The sequence below is a fragment of the Peromyscus eremicus genome, unplaced genomic scaffold, assembly GCF_949786415.1.
Source record: "Peromyscus eremicus unplaced genomic scaffold, PerEre_H2_v1 PerEre#2#unplaced_3645, whole genome shotgun sequence".
NCBI classification, from domain to species: Eukaryota; Metazoa; Chordata; class Mammalia; order Rodentia; family Cricetidae; genus Peromyscus; species Peromyscus eremicus.
The window spans coordinates 1-19,260 of record NW_026737878.1 but is presented as its reverse complement, the minus strand read 5'-3'; the positions used below and the strand labels follow the sequence as shown (position 1 = coordinate 19,260).

The window sequence follows — 19,260 nt, the reverse complement described above, 5'->3', positions numbered from 1 at the left end:
CGCCCCTCGTCGCATTCGCCGTTTGTTTGAGGCGATGGCCTCATTTGCATAGACCACGCCCCTCGATGGAATGGCGGGCGGCTGAGGCGATGGCTTGGGTCATTTGCATAGGCCACGCCCCTGGAAGGAATGGCCAGCGGTTTAAGGCTATGGCGGGCGTCATTTGCATAATCCACGCCCCTCGTCGCATTTGCCGTTTGTTTGAGGCGATGGCCTCATTTGCATAGGCCACGCCCCTGGAAGGAATGGCCAGCGGTTTAAGGCTATGGCGGGCGTCATTTGCATAAGCCACGCCCCTCAAAGGAAAACTGGGCGGTTTGAGGCCGCGGCGTGCGTCATTTGCATAAGCCACGCCCTCGTCTCAATGGCGGGCGGTTTGAGGCGATAGCGAGCGTCATTTGCATACGCCACGCCCCTCGTCACAATGGCGGGCGGTTTAAGGCTAGGGCGTCATTTGCATAAACCACGCCCCTGGAAGGAATGGCGGACGGTATGAGGCTATGACTTGGGTCATTTGCATAAGCCACGCCCCTCGAAGGAATGTTCGGCGGTTTGAGGCCCTCATTAGCATAAAACGGGACCCATAAGTTCGTCATTAGCATAAGGGCGGGTTCTGGGGCCCTCATTTGCATAACGTGCGGTCAAGGGGGCCCTCATTTGCATAAGGCGGAGTCACAGGGTCATAATTAGCATAAGACGGGGCCTGACACCCTGATTAGCATAAAATGGGCTCGAGGGGCGTCGTAATTAGCATAAGGGCGGGGCCAGGGGTCCTCATTAGCATAACATGGGGCCAAGGTGATGTCATTAGCACAGGGGCGGGGCCACAGGGTTGTAATTAGCATAAGGGCGGGGTCTGAGGTACTCATTAGCATAAAATGGAGCCAAGGGGGTTGTAATTAGCATAAGGGCGGGGCCATAGGGAACTAATTAGCATAAGACCATGAGCAAGAGGTCCGCAATTAGCATAAGGCAGGGTCTTCGGCCCTCATTAGCATAACGTTGGGCCCAGGTGATGTCATTAGCAGAGAGGCGGGGCCACAGGGCTGTAATTAGCATAAGGGCAGGGTCTTCGGCCCTCATTAGCATAGGGGCGGGCCCGGGGCCCTCATTAGCATGAAGGCCTGATCGATGACGTAATTAGCATAAGGGTGGGGTCACAGCGTCTAATTAGCATAGGGGCGGAGCCACTGGCCTAATTAGCATAGGGGCGGGGCCGGGACCGCCCCCAGCACACACATGAGGACAGGACGCCGGTGTTGGGGCTCAGTCCTGGTGCTCAGTACTCAGTCCTGGTGCTGGGGCTCAGTCCTGGTGCTGGGGGCTCAGTCCTGGTGCTCAGTACTCAGTCCTGGTGCTGGGGCTCAGTCCTGGTGCTGGGGCTCAGTCCTGGTGCTGGGGGCTCAGTCCTGGTGCTGGGGGCTCAGTCCTGGTGCTGGGGCTCAGTCCTGGTGCTGGGGGCTCAGTCCTGGTGCTGGGGGCTCAGTCCTGGTGCTGGGGGCTCAGTCCTGGTGCTGGGGCTCAGTCCTGGTGCTGGGGGCTCAGTCCTGGTGCTGGGGCTCAGTCCTGGTGCTCGGGGCTCAGTCCTGGGTGCTGGGTGCTCGGTTCCACACGCTGGATGCCGAGTATTGGGTGCTGGGTGCTCAGTCCCTGGTGTTTGAGGCTCAGTCCCAGGTACTCGGTGCTCAGTCCTGGGTCGGGTGCTTGTGCTCAGTCCCAGGTACTTGGTGCTCAGTCCTCAGTCCGGGGTGGCCCCCAGCGAGTCGGCTCCCAGAACCCAGGCGTGGGACTGAGCGTCAGCACCCACGGAGAGGGGCGAGGAGGACAGGACTCAGCACCAAGCACCCTCGGAAACGACCGAGCCCCAGCACCCCCGGGAAGGACTAAACAACTGAGCCCCAGCACCCATGCAGAGGACTGAGCCCCAGCACCCACGGGGAGGACCAAACACCAGCACTTGGGGCAAGGACTGAGCATCAGCACCCACGGGGAGGACTGAGCACCCAGCACCCACGGGGAGGACTGAGCACCCAGCACCCACGGGGAGGACTAAACACCAGCACTTGGGGCAAGGACTGAGTGTTCAGTCCCGAGTGCTCGGTGCTCAGTCTCATGTGCTCAGGGGGGTTGGGATGGTGCTGGGTGCTGGGTGCTGGGTGCTGACGGGGAGGTGCTGGGTGCTGGGTGCTTGGTGCTGGGTGCTGGGTGCTGACGGGGAGGTGCTGGGTGCTGGGTGCTGGGTGCTGGGTGCTGGGTGCTGGGTGCTGACGGGGAGGTGCTGGGTGCTGGGTGCTGGGTGCTGGGTGCTGGGTGCTGACGGGGAGGTGCTGGGTGCTGGGTGCTGGGTGCTGGGTGCTGGGTGCTGGGTGCCTCGATGACAGACGGGGACGGAAGTCCCGCCCCCTCCCGGGCAGGCTGAAGCCGGGCCCTCGGGGGTCACTTTCGGTGTTTTTTTCAGGAGCGGAAGGGGCGGGGCTTCCGCCGTGACTGACAGGGAAGGAAGGAAAGACAGGAAGGACGGGCGGTGAGGGAACTTCCGCCCACACCGGAAGTTCCCGCCCCTCCCGAGGTCCCCGGAAGTGCGATCTCGGTCCCGGTCGTTTTCTGGCCGCGGACGCCGGGAGCGGAAGGGGCGTGGCCTGGGCGGTGACTGACAGCGGCGGCGGCGGGGATTGACAGGGTGACGGAAGGGGCGGGAACCACAGCGATGATTGACGGGGGATCCGAGGGCTCCGCAGCGCGGGACGGGACACAAGGGCGGGGACATGGCGCTGTGATTGACGGGGGAACCCGCGCGGGAAGGGGCGGGGACTGACGCTGTGATTGACACGCACACCCGCACTGCGCTTAACTGCCGCAGACCGGAAGGGGCGGGGACTGACGCTGTGATTGACGGGGGAACCCGCGCCTTCTGCGGCGCGATCTGGCACGGGAAGGGGCGGGCTGAGCGGCGTGACTGACAGGAAGGGGCGTTCCCCGCGCCCCTGACTGACACCCACACCCCAGACTGCGCACTATTCCCGCGAACCGGAAGGGGCGGCGACCACGTGAGTGACTGACACCCTCTCCCCACACTGCGCAGAATTGCAGCAAAACGGAAGGGGCGGTGACTACGTGTGTGACTGACACCCTCACCCCGCGCTCCGTATCCCAGACAAGGACCGGAAAAGGCGGGTTCCGCGGCGTCATTGACAGGAAGGGGCGGTAACTATGCCCGTGACGGACCGGAAGGGGCGTTCCCCAGTTCCCCACATCCCTGACTGACACCCTGGCCCCGCTCCCCAGCCGCAGACCGGAAAAGGCGTCTCCGCCCGCGCTAAGGGACCGGAAGGGGCGGTATCTACACCCCTGACTGACACCCTCACCCCGCTCCCCAGCCGCAGACCGGAAGGGGCGTTTCCCGCGCCCCTGACTGACACCCCGCGGCGCTGACGGCCGCCCGGGCCCCGCCCCGGCACCGTCCCCAGGCCCCGCCCCGTCCCCCAGGACCCGCCCCGCCCCGTCCCCAGGCCCCGCCCAGTCCCCGTCCCCAGGCCCCGCCCAGTCCCCGGCCCAGGCCGCACTCCCCAGGCCCGTCCCCGCCCCAGTCCCCGCCCCGTCCCCCAGGCCCCGCCCCCGCCCCAGGCCCCATACCCAGGCCCCTCCCCGTCGCCCAGGCCCCGCCCCCGCCCCAGGCCCCATACCCAGGCCCCTCCCCGTCGCCCAGGCCCCGCCCCGTCCCTGCAAGCCACGCACCAGGCCGCCCCGCCCGGTCCCCGCCCCATCCCCCCAGGCCCCGCCCCAGGCCCCATCCCCAGGCCCCGCCCCGTCCCCCAGGCCCCTCCCCCGTCCCCTCCCCGTCCCCAGGCCCCGCCCCATCCCCCCAGACCCCTCCCCGCCCCAGGCCCCTTCCCCGTCCCCTCCCCATCCCCGCAGGCCCCGCCCCTGGCCCGCGCCGCACTCCCCAGGCCCCTCCCCGTCCCACAGGCCCCTCCCCCGTCCCCTCCCCATCCCCAGGCCCCGCCCCCGGCCCGCGCCGCACTCCCTAGGCCCCGCCCCCGGCCCGCGCCGCACTCCTCCCCGTCCCCGCCCCCGCCCCGTCCCCGCAGGCCCCGCCCCCGGCCCGCGCCGCACTCCCCCGTCCCCGCCCCGTCCCCGCAGGCCCCGCCCCCGTCCCCGCCCCCGTCCCCGCCCCGTCCCCGCAGGCCCCGCCCCCGGCCCGCGCCGCACCCCCCCCCGGCCCCGCACAGCCTCGCCGCCGCCGCTTCCTCCTCCGCCGCTTCCTCCTCCTCCGCCGCTTCCGCCGCTTCCGCCCCGGTTTTTTCGGGGTCGGGCGGGGTCGTTTGGGGTCGGCCCCGCCCCGGGTGACCCCCGGGTGACCCCCGTGACCCCCGGGTGACCCCCCGACGACCCCCGAGGCGGCGATGCAGTCGCTCGTGTCGCCCGTGACGAAGGCCGTGCTGGTCGCGCTCTTCATCTTCGCCATCCTGCTCATCCTCTACGTCATCCTCTGGTACATCTGCCGCGACGTGGACTGCGACCACGGGCTCTGACGTCACGGGGGGGACCCGGGACACGCCCCCGGACACGCCCCGGCCACGCCCCCCGGACCCCGGCCCGCGGTGAGTTGATAATCGATCGATCGATCGGGTGTTTGTTGATTGACTATTCGATCGTAAACGGGGAAAAATGGGCGCCGGGGGCCCCGCGTGACCCCGGGGTGACCCCAGGGTGACCCAGCATGACCCCTGTGACCCCTATAATGTTCCCTGACCCCCGCATGACCCCCCGGATGCGCGGTGAGTCGATAATCGATTGATTGATCCGGTGTTTGTTGATTGACTATTCGATCGTAAGGGGGAAAAATGGGCGCCCGGGGGCCCCACGTGACCCCTAGATGACCCCAGGGTGACCCCTATGACCCCCCGGACACGCCCCCTGACTCCCGGGACCCCTTGGCCCCGCCCTGTGTTGATAATCAATTAATTGATCAAGTGTTTGTTGATTGACTATGCGATCGTAAACGGGAAAAATGGCCGCCGGGGGCCCCACGTGACCCCGGGGTGACCCAGCATGACCCCTATGACCCCCCGGCCACGCCCCCTAACTCCCGGGATTCCCGGCCCCGCCCCCAGTCCATAATTGATCGATTGATCGAGTGTTTGTTGATTGACTATTCGATCGTAGAGGGCGGAAAATGGCCGCCGGGGGCCCCGCGTGACCCGGGGTGACCTCAGGGTGACCCAGCATGACCCCTGTGACCCCTATAATGTTCCCTGACCCCCGCATGACCCCCCGGCCCCGCCCCAAGTCCATAATCGATCGATTGATTGAGTGTTTGTTGATTGACTATTCGATTGTAAGGGGGAAAAATGGCCGCCGGGGGCCCCACGTGACCCCGGGGTGACCCCGCCTGACCCCCTGACCCCCGCCTGACCTCCCCGTGACCCCCCACCCCCGCCGAGCCCCCCCCACCCCGTGCGAAGTCTGCGGAGCGGCATCATCCCAACTCCCCCGAGTCTCCGGCCGCCCCCGCCGGGCTTTTCCCGGCGTCTGGGGTGGGGGGGGGTGGGGTGGGGGGTGGGAGGTGCTGGGTGCTCGGTGCTTTGGTTGTTTGGAGTGGGTGGAGCGAGTGCTGGGTGCTCAGTACGCAGGGCGCTCGGTGCTCGGGGCTTTGGTTGCTTGGGTGTGGGGTGGGTGGGGTGCTGGGTGCTCGGTGCTCCGCCTGGAGATCGAGTAAAGTGCTGGGGACTCGGTACTTTGATGGCGCGGGGAGGGAGCGGGGAGGGTGCTGGGTGCTCGGTACACAGGGTGCTGGGCGCTCGGTACACGGGGTGCTGGGTGCTCGGTACACAGGGTGCTGGGGGCTCGGTACTCGGTTGCTTTGGAAGGAAGTGGGCGGGGTGCTGGGCGCTCAGTACTTTGCTCGGGGTTGGAGTGGGTGGGGTGCTGGGGACTCGGTGCTTCGTCTGGAGCAGGGACGGAGTGGAGTGCTGGGTGCTCAGTACTTCGCTTGCAGCTTGCGTAGGGAGGGTGCTGGGTGCTCGGTGCTTTGGTTGCTCGGGGATTGTGTCGGGTGCTGGGCGCTCGGTACACAGGGTGCTGGGAACTCGGTACTCGGACGACTCGGTTGAGTGGGGCGGGTGCTGGACGCTCAGTACACAGGGTGCTGGTGCTGGGCGCTCGGTACACAGGGTGCTGGGTGCTGGGTGCTGAGTCCTCCCCGGGTGCTGGGCGCTCGGTACAGAGGGTGCTGGGTGCTGGGTGCTGAGTCCTCCCCGGGTGCTGGGCGCTCGGTCCTCCCGGGGCCTCGGTGACCTTGGGACCGGGCCCAGGCGACCCCACCGGAAGTGACGTCACCCGCCGGGGCCCGGCGGGAAGTGACGTCACCGGGGCCGACCCGCGTCCGGGGACGCGTTCGGATTTTTTTTTAAAAAATTGGGACCGGAAGTCCCGCCCCCAGGAGGGGAAACAGCCACTTCCGGTCCCGGCCTTCGCCTCTCAATCACCCGAGTTCCGGGTCCCGTTCGCCTTGAAGTAAAATCGGGACAGGAAGTCCCGCCCCTGGGGGGCCACTTCCGGTCCGGGCCCTCATCTGTCAATCACCCAGGTTCTGGGTCAAATTTAGCTCAAAAAAAAAAAAAACCTGGGACCGGAAGTCCCGCCCCTGGAGGACACCGCCCACTTCCGGTTCGGGCCTTCACCGCTCAATCACCCGAATTCTGTTCACCTGAAAATAAAACTGGGGCCGGAAGTCCCGCCCCTGGAGGACAACGCCCACTTCCGGTCCGGGCCTTCATCTTTCAATCACCCGGGTTCTGGGTCCCGCTCACCTTAAAAGACAACTTCGACCGGAAGTCCCTCCCCTAGGGAGCGAAACCACGCCCACTTTCGGTTCCCTCCCCTTTGACCTCCCGACTCTCCCCGCCCCCCCAGGCCCATCATGGACGCCGACGCCGCCGACGCCGCCGTAGCCCGGACGACGTTGGCCCTGCGTGATGACGTCACCCCGGCGACGGCCGCCGCGCCCGCCCGTCATCTCGCCGCGCCATGAGCCGCCGCCGCCGCCATCGCCGCCATCGCCATCGCCGCCGTCGGAAGTGGAAGCGGGAGGAGACGGGGTGACGTCACCACCTCCGCTGGCGGCCCCGCCCACCGCGCCGAAAGCCACGCCCCCAGACCGGCCCATTCCCCGCGATGACGTCACCCATTTCATCGCTCGGCCCTTTCCGCGGAGGGCGTGGCCGGGCGGGGGCGGGGCCGGGCGGGTGGGCGGGGCCGCTGACGTCACCGCGCGGGGCGGGACGCGGGAGGGGCGGGGCTAATAAAGGAGACTATTTTTGAACCCGGCTGGTGGGCGTGTCTGCGCCTCGCGGGGCCCCGCCCACCGCGCTGTACGTCGTCTCCCTGAGGGGGCGGGGCCGGGGGGCGTGGCCAGGGTTTGTGACTGACGGGAGCAGGTGGGCGGGGCGACTGACTGAGTAAGCGGAGCCCAGCTCGAGTGAGTGACAGCTCACGGGTGGGTGGGCGGAACCGGAACGCAGCGTGAGAGATTGACAGCTCAAGCAGGGGCGGGACAGAGTCCAGGGTGAGGGACTCACAGTGGGCGGGGCCGGAGCCCCAGTGACTGACAGCCGCTGGGTGGGCGGAGTCATAGGGCGGCCCCAGTGACTGACAGCCACCAGAGGGCGGGGCTGGCACACGACTGACAGCTGCCTGGGGGCGGGGCCGGCCCCTCATAACTGACAGACGCCGGGCGGGGGGTGGGACTCCGGCCTCCAGTGACTGACAGCCGCGTGGTGGGCGTGTCCAGAGGCTCCCGTGACTGACAGGCGCCGGGTGGGCGGGATTCCGACTTTCCCGTGACTGACAGCCGCGTGGTGGGCGTGTCCAGAGCCTCCCTTGACTGACAGGCGCCCCGTATCCGCCAATCCGCGGCTCTCGCGGGCCCGGGCGGCCTGTGGGCGTGTCCGGCGGCCTGTGGGCGTGTCCGGCGGCGTCAGTGGGCGTGTCCAGCATCAGTGGGCGTGGCCACCGCCATGCTGCTGCGGCTGCTCCGCGACTTCCGGGCCGCGCTCCTGGCCTACGCCGTGGGCGCCGCCGTCCTCCTGTCGCAGCTGCTGCGCCGCTGCCGCGGGGGCTTCCGGGAGCCGGGTGAGTCACGTGGGGCGCTCCCGGCGTGCCCTGCGCCCGCGGGGGTCCCGGTGGATCCCCGTCCACCCCATCGGGAGCTGCGATTCCCGGCATGGAACGGTCCGCCGCCATTTTGGTAGTTTTTTCTTGTAGTCGGATGCGGCGACCGCGGTTTCCGGAAGTCCTGCTGCGGCCATTTTGGTGTAGGGCGGAAGTGGGTTCTGGCTGCATATGGAGTTGCCAGTTCCGCCCTCGTTTTCCTCTCTGGAATTTTTTTTTTTTTTTTTTTAAAGAAAAATAAAGTTGGCGGCCGCGAGCGGAGCCGCGGGGGCTGACGGGAGCCGGGTGGACGCGGGGCCTGGCGAGAAAAGCGGAGGGGCCGACGGGAAACGGCGGCGGCGCCGCTGGGGCCCGGGACGGGGAGGAGGCGAGTGGGTTGGACGGGTCATGGCGGCGGCGCGGGGGATCGTGGGTAATGTAGTCCGTAGGGAGCGGACGGGTTAATGGCTGTGCCACGCTGATGGCGGCCGTGCTGGGGCTGATGGGAAATGTAGTCCGTGGGGCGCTGACGGGTTAATGGCAGTGCCTCGTTGATGGCGGCCGCCCTGAGGCTGATGGGAAATGTAGTCCGTAGGGAGCGGACGGGTTAATGGCTGTGCCACGTTAATGGCGGCCGCGCTGGGGCTGATGGGAAATGTAGTCCGTAGGGAGCGGACGGGTTAATGGCTGTGCCTCGTTGATGGCGGCCGCGCTGAGGCCGCTGGGAAACGTAGTCCCCGCGGGCGGCCTCTCCATTTCGTCGTGAGGACCCTGGACACTAACTGGGGGTGAAATCCGGTTCATTCCGGATCCCTGCCGTCTCCCAGGCGCCCCTGGGGCGGCCGGAGCTGTCAGTCATGCCCTGGCCACGCCCCCCACGCGTTGTGGGTCACAGAAGCGGGCGGGGAAACAGGGGAGGGGGCGGGGTCCGTGCTCCTGAATATTCATGACCCTCATTGCATATGCAAATGAGCTGAAATGAAGATGGGAAGCTCCGCCCCCTCCGCGGCACGGTTCTGAGTCGTCATTTTAAATGCATGAGGGAGCGCGGGGTCAGGGGTCAGCCGCGCTCTGACGTCACTCGATGACGTCACATGGGCGTGAATATTCATATTTTATGCAAATGAGGGCCGACTAGGTCGTGAATATTCGTGTTTCATGCAAATCAGACTGGGGGACAGTCCGCGTCTCGGGGCCTGGGCGTCCGTCCCGGTGACGTCGTGACGCCATGACGCACGCCCGGTGACGCCGCCCCGGGGCCCCGGCCCTGGAGTCCGGGAGATTGGCGGGCAGGGTCGGGGGGCGCCTCCCTATGCAAATGATCTATGCAAATGAGGCCCTAGCGCTGGAGGCGGCGGGGACACTGGGGTCGTTTGCATATTCGGGGCCTCATTTGCATATTCACTGCCCCGTTTGCATGTTCGCGGCCTCATTTGCATATTCATGGCCTCGTTTGCATATTCGTGGCCTCGTTTGCATATTCACGGCCTCGTTTGCATGCTCGGGGCCTCGTTTGCATATTCACGGCCTCGTTTGCATATTCACGGCCTCGTTTGCATATTCACGGCCTCGTTTGCATATTCGGGGCCTCGTTTGCATATTCACGGCCTCGTTTGCATATTCACGGCCTCGTTTGCATGCTCGGGGCCTCGTTTGCATACTCGGGGCCTCGTTTGCATATTCGGGGCCTCGTTTGCATACTCGGGGCCTCGTTTGCATATTCGGGGCCTCGTTTGCATACTCGGGGGCCTCGTTTGCATACTCGGGGCCTCGTTTGCATATTCGGGGCCTCGTTTGCATATTCACGGCCTCGTTTGCATATTCACGGCCTCGTTTGCATATTCACGGCCTCGTTTGCATATTCACGGCCTCGTTTGCATATTCACGGCCTCGTTTGCATATTCACGGCCTCGTTTGCATATTCACGGCCTCGTTTGCATGTTCGCGGCCTTGTTTGCATATTCATGGCCTCGTTTGCATATTCACGGCCTCGTTTGCATATTCACGGCCTCGTTTGCATATTCATGGCCTCGTTTGCATATTCACGGCCTCGTTTGCATATTCACGGCCTCGTTTGCATGTTCGCGGCCTCGTTTGCATGTTCGTGGGCCTCGTTTGCATATTCGTGGGCCTCGTTTGCATATTCGTGGGCCTCGTTTGCATACTCGGGGCCTCGTTTGCATACTCGGGGCCTCGTTTGCATATTCGGGGCCTCGTTTGCATACTCGGGGGCCTCGTTTGCATACTCGGGGCCGTTTTGGCGACAGAGCTCCGGGCGAGGTCTCTGCCCGTCCTGAGGTCGCGACCCCGTGTGACGGGAAGCCCCGCCCTCCTCACTTCCTGCCCCCGCCCCGTCCTCCTCCGTCTTCACCCCTTGGGCCCCTCGGCCCCTCCTGAGGTCGTGACCCCGTCCAAGGGACGGTGATGATGTCACCCAAGATGGCCGACAGATGGTGATGACCACATCCAAGATGGCCGCCGGGGGATGATGACGTCATCCAAGATGGCCGATGGACGGTGATGATGTCACCCAAGATGGCCGACTGGACGGTGATGACGTCATCCAAGATGGCCGACTGGACGGTGATGACGTCACCCAAGATGGCCGACAGAAGGGTGGCGACATCCAAGATGGCCGCCACGACGGGGATGATGACATCCAAGATGGCCGACGGCCGTCCACGGACCCGGGGTCGCGGCCCGGGGTGCTGGGCGCTCAGTCCTCGGCCTCGCGGACCCCGGACTCACGGACCGGGTGCTGGGGGTACTGAGCACAGCACTGAGAGCACCGGGGTCACGTGTGTGGCCCGTGGGACGGGAAGCCCCGCCCCTCTGCCCAGAAATGTCTCCCTCTGTGACAGGAAGTCCCGCCCCCGTCCGCGGAGGGGCAGGAAGTCCCTCCTTCTGGGACAGGAAGTCCCTCCCTCATCGTCTGAGTGACAGGAAGCCCCTCCCCCTGTCGTCTGAGTGACAGGAAATCCCTCCTCTATAGTCTGAGTGACAGGAAGTCCCTCCCCGGGGGACAGGAAGTCCCGCCCCCTGTCTTCTGAGTGACAGGAAGTCACTCCCTCGTGGACAGGAAGTCCCTCGAGGGACAGGAAGTCGCACCTCCGTGGACAGGAAGTCCCGCCCCCATCCACTGAGGGGCAGGAAGTCCCTCCTTGTGAGACAGGAAGTCCCTCCCCCTGTCGTCTGAGTGACAGGAAGTCCCTCCCTCATCGTCTGAGTGACAGGAAGTCCCTCCCCGGGGACAGGAAGTCCCGCCCCCTGTCGTCTGAGTGACAGGAAGTCCCTCCCCGGGGACAGGAAGTCCCGCCCTGACCCCCCCCTCACCCCCCCCCCCCGCCCCGCAGCGCTCCCCCCGCAGCCCGACCGCGTGGCCATCGTGACGGGCGGCACGGACGGCATCGGGCTCGCCACGGCGCGGCACCTGGCGCGGCTCGGCATGCGCGTGGTCATAGGTCAGCGGGGGTCAGGGGGTCGGGGTCAGAGGTCGGGGCGGGGGTCAGGAGGTCAGAGGTCGGGGGCGGGGTCAGAGGTCGGGGTCAGAGGTCGGGGTCAGAGGTCGGGGGCGGGGTCAGAGGTCGGGGTCAGAGGTCGGGGTCGGGGTCAGAGGTCGGGGGTCAGGGTCCCAGGTGGGGTCAGTGTTGGTTCCCGGAAAAGTCCCGCCCCCCCACGTGACGTCGGCCATCTTTGTTTTCCAGCCGGAAACAACGCGGACAAGGCCCAGGACGTGGTGCGCGGCATCAGGGCGGAGACGGGGAACGAGAAGGGTGAGCGGGGCGGGGGTGCTGGGTGCTGGGTGCTTTAGTTCTGGGTGCTCGGTGCTCGGTTCTAGGTGCTGGGTGCTTGGTTATCAGTGCTGGGTGCTGGGTACTCAGTGCTGGGTGCTGGGTGCTCAGTGCTGGGTGCTTGGTTGTCAGTTCTGGGTGCTGGGTACTCAGTGCTGGGTGCTGGGTGCTCAGTGCTGGGTGCTTGGTTATCAGTGCTGGGTGCTGGGTACTCAGTGCTGGGTGCTGGGTGCTCAGTGCTGGGTGCTGGGTTATCAGTTCTAGGTGCTGGGTGCTCAGTGCTGGGTGCTGGGTACTCAGTACTGGGTGCTTGGTTATCAGTTCTGGGTGCTGGGTGCTCAGTGTTCGGTCCTAGGTGCTGGGTGCTCAGTGATGGGTGCTCAGTGCTGGGTGCTGGGTTATCTGTTCTGGGTGCTGGGTACTCGGTGCTCTGTCCATGGTTCTGGATACTCTGTCCAGGGTGCTGGGTGCTCGGTGCTGGGTGCTTTGTGCTCGGTGGTCGGTACTGGGTGCTTAGTACGGGGTTCCCAGTGCTTGGTGCTGGGTGATCAATAGTGGGTACTTGGTGCTCAGTACTGGGTGCTGGGTGCTCAGTCCCGGGTGCCGGGTGCTCAGCTCTTGGTACTGGGTACCCGGTAACCACGGTACTGGTGACTCAGTCCTTAGAAAGCGTGGGTCCAGTGCTGGATGTTCGTTGCTTCCAGTGCTCGTGACTCAGTACTTAGGGTGCTGGGTACTCAGTCCTGACACTCGGTGGGTCGAGTGCTGGGGACTCGGTACTCAGAGGCTGGGGACTCAGTACTTAGACTTGGTTGGCAGAGTTCCAGGGACCTGGTACTTGGAGTGCTGGTGACCGAGTACCCGGAGTGCTGGTGACCGAGTGCCCGGAGTGCTGGTGACCGAGTACCCAGGGTGCTGGTGACCGAGTACCCGGAGTGCTGGTGACCGAGTACACAGAGTGCTGGTGACCGAGTACCCGGAGTGCTGGTGACCGAGTACCCGGAGTGCTGGTGACCGAGTACCCGGAGTGCTGGTGACCGAGTACACAGAGTGCTGGTGACCGAGTACCCGGAGTGCTGGTGACCGAGTACCCGGAGTGCTGGTGACCGAGTACCCGGAGTGCTGGTGACCGAGTACCCGGAGTGCTGGTGACCGAGTACACAGAGTGCTGGTGACCGAGTACCCGGAGTGCTGGTGACCGAGTACCCGGAGTGCTGGTGACCGAGTACCCGGAGTGCTGGTGACCGAGTACCCGGAGTGCTGGTGACCGAGTGCCCAGAGTGCTGGTGACTCAGTACTCTGTGACCTCAGTACCCCCGTCTAGGTTGAGTGCTGAGGACTAGGTCCTTCGGGTGCTCGGTACCCAGAGTGCTGGTGACCGAGTACCCGGAGTGCTGGTGACCGAGTACCCACAGTGCTGGTGACCGAGTACCCGGAGTGCTGGTGACCGAGTACCCACAGTGCTGGTGACCGAGTACCCGGAGTGCTGGTGACCGAGTACACGGAGTGCTGGTGACCGAGTACCCGGAGTGCTGGTGACCGAGTACCCACAGTGCTGGTGACCGAGTACACGGAGTGCTGGTGACCGAGTACCCACAGTGCTGGTGACCGAGTACCCGGAGTGCTGGTGACCGAGTGCCCGGAGTGCTGGTGACCGAGTACCCGGAGTGCTGGTGACCGAGTACCCGGAGTGCTGGTGACCGAGTACCCGGAGTGCTGGTGACCGAGTACACAGAGTGCTGGTGACCGAGTACCCAGGGTGCTGGTGACCGAGTACTCTCCCCCGCCCCGCCCCGCCCCGCCCCGCCCCGCAGTGGACTTCCTGTTCCTGGACCTGGCCTCCCTGGCGTCCGTCAGGAAGTTCGCGCGCGACTTCCTGTCCCTGGGGTTCCCGCTGCACGTGCTGGTCAACAATGGTGAGCGGGGGGCGGGGGGGCGGGGCCGCCCATCTGCGTATGCAAATCGGGGGCGGGGCATGCAAATGAGGGGCTGGGGAATGGGTCTCCTGTGGGGTCTCATCTGCATATGCAAATCGGGGGCGGGGCATGCAAATGAGGGGCAGGGAAGGGGTCTGGTGCGGGGTCCGATCTGCATATGCAAATCAGGGCCGGGTATGCAAATGAGGGGCCGGGGAAGGGGCCTGGTGTGGGGCTCATCTGCATATGCAAATTACCCGTGGATATGCAAATGAGGGGACAGGCTGGTCTGCCTCTGGGCCTCATGAATATGCAAATTAGCAGTGCGGGCGGTCTGGCGCTGGTTCTCATTTGCATATGCAAATGATGCGTTAATATGCATGGGCGTGGCAGTTGGGAGCGGGCTCTCATTTGCATATGTAAATCTCGCGTTAATATGCACGGGCGCGGCAGGGGCCCCTCTCCCCGTGGGGCTCATGAATATGCAAATGACGGGGCGGGCCTTCCATTGCCCTCATCTGCATATGCAGATCTCCCCGGGCCTGAGGCTTGGTGAGGCCGGTGCTCGTTTGCATAGGGGGCCGGGCCTCGCAGATATGCAAATGAGGCGGCAGGGAAGCTTGTTGCTCATGCAAATGAGCTGTGCATATGCATGGCGCTGGAGCTCATTTGCATAGCGGCCCAGGCCTGGTCTGGCGAGGGCCTGGGTGGGCGGGGCCGGGATGGGCGGGGCCTGGGTGTGGGGGGGTCCCAGGGCCTCATTTGCATATGCAAATCCCATGCAGACCCCAGCGCGGTAGTTGTGGGAGCCCCACCGAGACGCCGCCGCCGCTGGTGTCATGAATATGGAAATCGGGGGCGGGGCCTCCGGGGACCTGATTTGCATACGCGCGGCCCCTCCCTGCAACGGGACTCCCCCCTCATTTGCATAAGCAAGGATATGGAAATGAGAGGGCGGGGCCTCCAGGGCTCATTTGCATGCGGGGATCCCTCACCATTGGGCCCCCGCCCTCGGCTCCGCCCCCGGGGACGCTGATGAGTGACGGCCGCTCCCTGCCCCGGGCCCCGCCCCCCGCCCGTCACCACTTCCTCTCTCCACACTTGCCCGTGACCACTTCCTGTCCCCCCCCCGTCCCCACCTCCCAGCCCGTGACCACTTCCTGTCCCCCCCCTGTCCCCACCTCCCAGCCCGTGACCACTTCCTGTCCCCCACTCCTGACCATGATCACTTCCTGTATCCCCCCACCCCTGACTGTGACCACTTCCTGTCCCCTCCCCCCACCCGTGACCACTTCCTGTCCCCCACCCCTGACCGTGACCACTTCCTGTCCCCCCACCATGTCCCCTCCCCCCGCCCGTGACCACTTCCTGTCCCCCCATCGTGTCCCCGCCCCCAGCCCGTGACCACTTCCTGTTCCCCCTCCTGTGTCTCCGCCCCCCGTGACCACTTCCTGTCCCCCCCATGTCCCCGCCCCCCACCGTGACCACTTCCTGTCCCCCCTGTGTCCCCACCCCCAGCCCGGGACCACTTCCTGTCCCCCTCCCGTGTCCCCACCCCCCGCCCACCGTGACCACTTCCTGTCCCCCCCTCCCATGTCCCCACCCCCCGCCCCCCGTGACCACTTCCTGTCCCCCCGTGTCCCCACCCCCCGCCCCCCGGTGACCACTTCCTGTCCCCCCCCCCGCAGCGGGCGTGATGCTGGCGCCGCGCGGGTCGACGACGGCGGACGGGTTCGAGCGCCACCTGGGCGTGAACTTCCTGGGCCACTTCCTGCTGACGCAGCTGCTGCTGGGCGCGCTGCGGGCCGCGGGGTCGCGGGGTCGGCGGGCGCGCGTGGTCTGCCTGGGCTCCGCCACGCACTACGTGGGCGCGCTGGACCCGGGCGCGCTGGGCCGGAAGTGAGTTGGCGGGGCCGGGAGTGGGCGGGGGCGGGGCCGGGAGTGGGCGGGGAGGGGACAGGAAGTGAGTGGGCGGGGCCGGGAGTGGGTGGTGGGCGGGGCCGGGAGTGGGAGGGCGGGGACAGGAAGTGATTGAGTGGGAGAGGAAGTGGGTTGTAGGGGCAGGAAGTGGGTTAGGAAGAGACAGGAAGTGGGTGGGAGGGGCGGGAAGTGGGTGGGCGGGGCCGGGAGTGGGTGGTGGGCGGGGCCGGAAGTGGGAGGGAGGGGACAGGAAGTGAGTGGATGGGGCCGGAAGTGGGTTGTAGGGGTGGGAAGTGGGTTAGGAAGGGACAGGAAGTGGGTTGGAGGGGCGGGAAGTGGGTGGGAAGTAGACAGGAAGTGAGTTGATGGGACAGGAAGTGGGTGGGAAGTAGAAAGTGAGCTGATGGGGCAGGAAGTGGGTGGGAAGTTGATAGGAAGTGAGTTGATGGGACAGGAAGTAGGTTGGAGGGGCGGGAAGTGGGTTAGGAAGGGACAGGAAGTGGGTGGGAGGGGCGGGAAGTGGGTGGGAGGGGCGGGAAGTGGGTTAGGAAGGGGCGGGAAGTGGGTGGGAGGGGCGGGAAGTGGGTGGGAGGGACGGGAAGTGGGTTAGGAAGGGGCGGGAAGTGGGTTAGGAAGGGACGGGAAGTGGGTGGGAGGGGCGGGAATTGGGTGGGAGGGGCGGGAAGTGGGTTAGGAAGGGGCAGGAAGTGGGTTAGGAAGGGGCAGGAAGTGGGTGGGAGGGGCGGGAAGTGGGTTAGGAAGGGGTGGGAAGTGGGTTAGGAAGGGGCGGGAAGTGGGTTAGGAAGGGGCGGGAAGTGGGTTAGGAAGGGGCAGGAAGTGGGTGGGAGGGGCGGGAAGTGGGTGGGAAGTAGACAGGAAGAGTTGATGGGACAGGAAGTGGGTGGGAAGTAGAAAGTGAGCTGATGGGGCAGGAAGTGGGTGGGAAGTTGATAGGAAGTGAGTTGATGGGACAGGAAGTAGGTTGGAGGGGCGGGAAGTGGGTTAGGAAGGGACAGGAAGTGGGTGGGAGGGGCGGGAAGTGGGTGGGAGGGGCGGGAAGTGGGTTAGGAAGGGGCGGGAAGTGGGTGGGAGGGACGTGAAGTGGTTAGGAAGGGGCGGGAAGTGGGTGGGAGGGGCGGGAAGTGGGTTAGGAAGGGGCGGGAAGTGGGTTAGGAAGGGGCGGGAAGTGGGTTAGGAAGGGGCGGGAAGTGGGTGTGAGGGGCGGGAAGTGGGTGGAGGGGACGGGAAGTGGGTGGGAGGGCGGGAAGTGGGTTAGGAAGGGGCGGGAAGTGGGTTAGGAAGGGGCGGGAAGTGGGTTAGGAAGGGGCGGGAAGTGGGTGGGAGGGGCGGGAAGTGGGTTAGGAAGGGGCGGGAAGTGGGTGTGAGGGGCGGGAAGTGGGTGGGAGGGGCGGGAAGTGGGTGGGAGGGGCGGGAAGTGGGTGGGAGGGGCGGGAAGTGGGTGTGAGGGGCGGGAAGTGGGTGGGAGGGGCGGGAAGTGGGTGGGAGGGGCGGGAAGTGGGTGGGAGGGGCGGGAAGTGGGTGGGAGGGGCGGGAAGTGGGTGGGAGGGGCGGGAAGTGGGTGGGAGGGGCGGGAAGTGGGTTAGGAAGGGGCGGGAAGTGGGTTAGGAAGGGGCGGGAAGTGGGTTAGGAAGGGGCGGGAAGTGGGTGGGAGGGGCGGGAAGTGGGTGGGAGGGGCGGGAAGTGGGTTAGGAAGGGGCGGGAAGTGGGTGGAAGGGGCGGGAAGTGGGTTAGGAAGGGGCAGGAAGTGGGTGGGAGGGGCGGGAAGTGGGTTAGGAAGGGGCGGGAAGTGGGTTAGGAAGGGGCGGGGAAGTGGGTTAGGAAGGGGCGGGAAGTGGGTTAGGAAGGGGCGGGAAGTGGGTGTGAGGGGCGGGAAGTGGGTGGGAGCGGACAGGAAGTGAGTGGGTGGGAGAGGAAGTGGGTGGGAGGGGCGGGAAGTGGTTGTGAGGGGCGGGAAGTGGGTGGGAGGGGCGGGAAGTGGGTGGGAGGGGCGGAAGTGGGTTAGGAAGGGGCGGGAAGTGGTTGTGAGGGGCGGGAAGTGGGTGGGAGGGGCGGGAAGTGGGTTAGGAAGGGGCGGGAAGTGGGTGGGAGGGGCGGGAAGTGGGTTAGGAAGGGGCGGGAAGTGGTTGTGAGGGGCGGGAAGTGGGTTAGGAAGGGCGGGAAGTGGGTTAGGAAGGGGCGGGAAGTGGGTTAGGAAGGGGCGGGAAGTGGGTTAGGAAGGGGCGGAAGTGGTGGGAGGGGCGGGAAGTGGGTGGGAGGGGCGGGAAGTGGGTTAGAAGGGGCGGGAAGTGGGTGGGAGGGGCGGGAAGTGGGTGGGAGGGGCGGGAAGTGGGTTAGGAAGGGCGGGAAGTGGGTGGGAGGGGCGGGAAGTGGGTGGGAGGGGCGGGAAGTGGGTGGGAGGGGCGAGAAGTGGGTGGGAGGGGCGGGAAGTGGGTGGAGGGGCGGGAAGTGGGTGGGAGGGGCGGGAAGTGGGTGGGAGGGGCGGGAAGTGGGTGGGAGGGGCGGGAAGTGGGTTAGGAAGGGGCGGGAAGTGGGTGGGAGGGGCGGGAAGTGGGTTAGGAAGGGGCGGGAAGTGGGTGGGAGGGGCGGGAAGTGGGTGGGAGGGGCGGGAAGTGGGTTAGGAAGGGACAGGAAGTGGGTAGGAACCAGACAGGAAGTGCGGGAAGTGGTTCTGCAGATACCAGAAGTGGGGTGAACTGGGACAGGAAGTGGTGAAGGAGACCGGAAGTGGGTGGAACTGGACAGGAAGTGGGTGGTTAGGACAGGAAGTGATTAAGCAAAGACCGGAAGTGGTGAACAGGGACGGAAGTGGGTTGGGGAGGCAGGAAGTGCTGAAGGGGAGACAGGAAGTGGGTTGAACTGGACAGGAAGTGGGTGGAACTGGACAGGAAGTGGGTTTGGGAGACAGGAAGTTTTGAAGGAGGGACAGGAAGTGGGTGGACCCTGACAGGAAGTGGGTTGGGGAGACCGGAAGTGCTGAAAGAGGGACAGGAAGTGGGTGGAACCGGACAGGAAGTGGGTGGAATTGAACAGGAAGTGGGTTGGGGAGACCGGAAGTGCTGAAGGAGGGACAGGAAGCGGGTGGAACCGGACAGGAAGTGGGTGGAACCGGACAGGAAGTGGGTGGAACCGGACAGGAAGTGGGTTGGGGAGGCAGGGAAGTGTGTGGAACCAGACAGGAAGTGGGTGGAACCGGGCAGGAAGTGTGTGGAACCAGACAGGAAGTGGGTTGGGGAGACCGGAAGTGCTGAAGGAGGGACAGGAAGTGGGTGGGCGGGGGCCGGGTCTGACCGGCAGCGGCCCCGCCCCGCCCCCGCAGCCCGGCCGACTCCCCCCACGCGGCCTACGCGCGCAGCAAGCTGGCCCTGGTCGTCTTCTCGCGGCGGCTGCAGCGGCTCCTGGCGGCGCGCGGCGACCCCGTCACGGCCAACGTGGCCGACCCCGGCGTGGTGGACACGGCGCTC

The 19,260-nt window shown here is 65.9% G+C and overlaps 1 protein-coding gene across 1 annotated transcript; it reads left to right on the top strand.

Annotated features, from left to right (window-relative positions):
- Positions 1–8,009: 8,009 nt before the first annotated feature.
- On the top strand, positions 8,010–19,254 carry Dhrsx (dehydrogenase/reductase X-linked; the record flags this gene model as incomplete). The annotated part of the gene is made up of 6 exons (XM_059253231.1): positions 8,010–8,133; positions 11,505–11,612; positions 11,856–11,924; positions 13,757–13,858; positions 15,547–15,757; positions 19,116–19,254. Coding segments are annotated over exons 1-6 (744 nt in total), but the record flags the coding sequence as incomplete, so codon positions are not given.
- Positions 19,255–19,260: the final 6 nt, after the last annotated feature.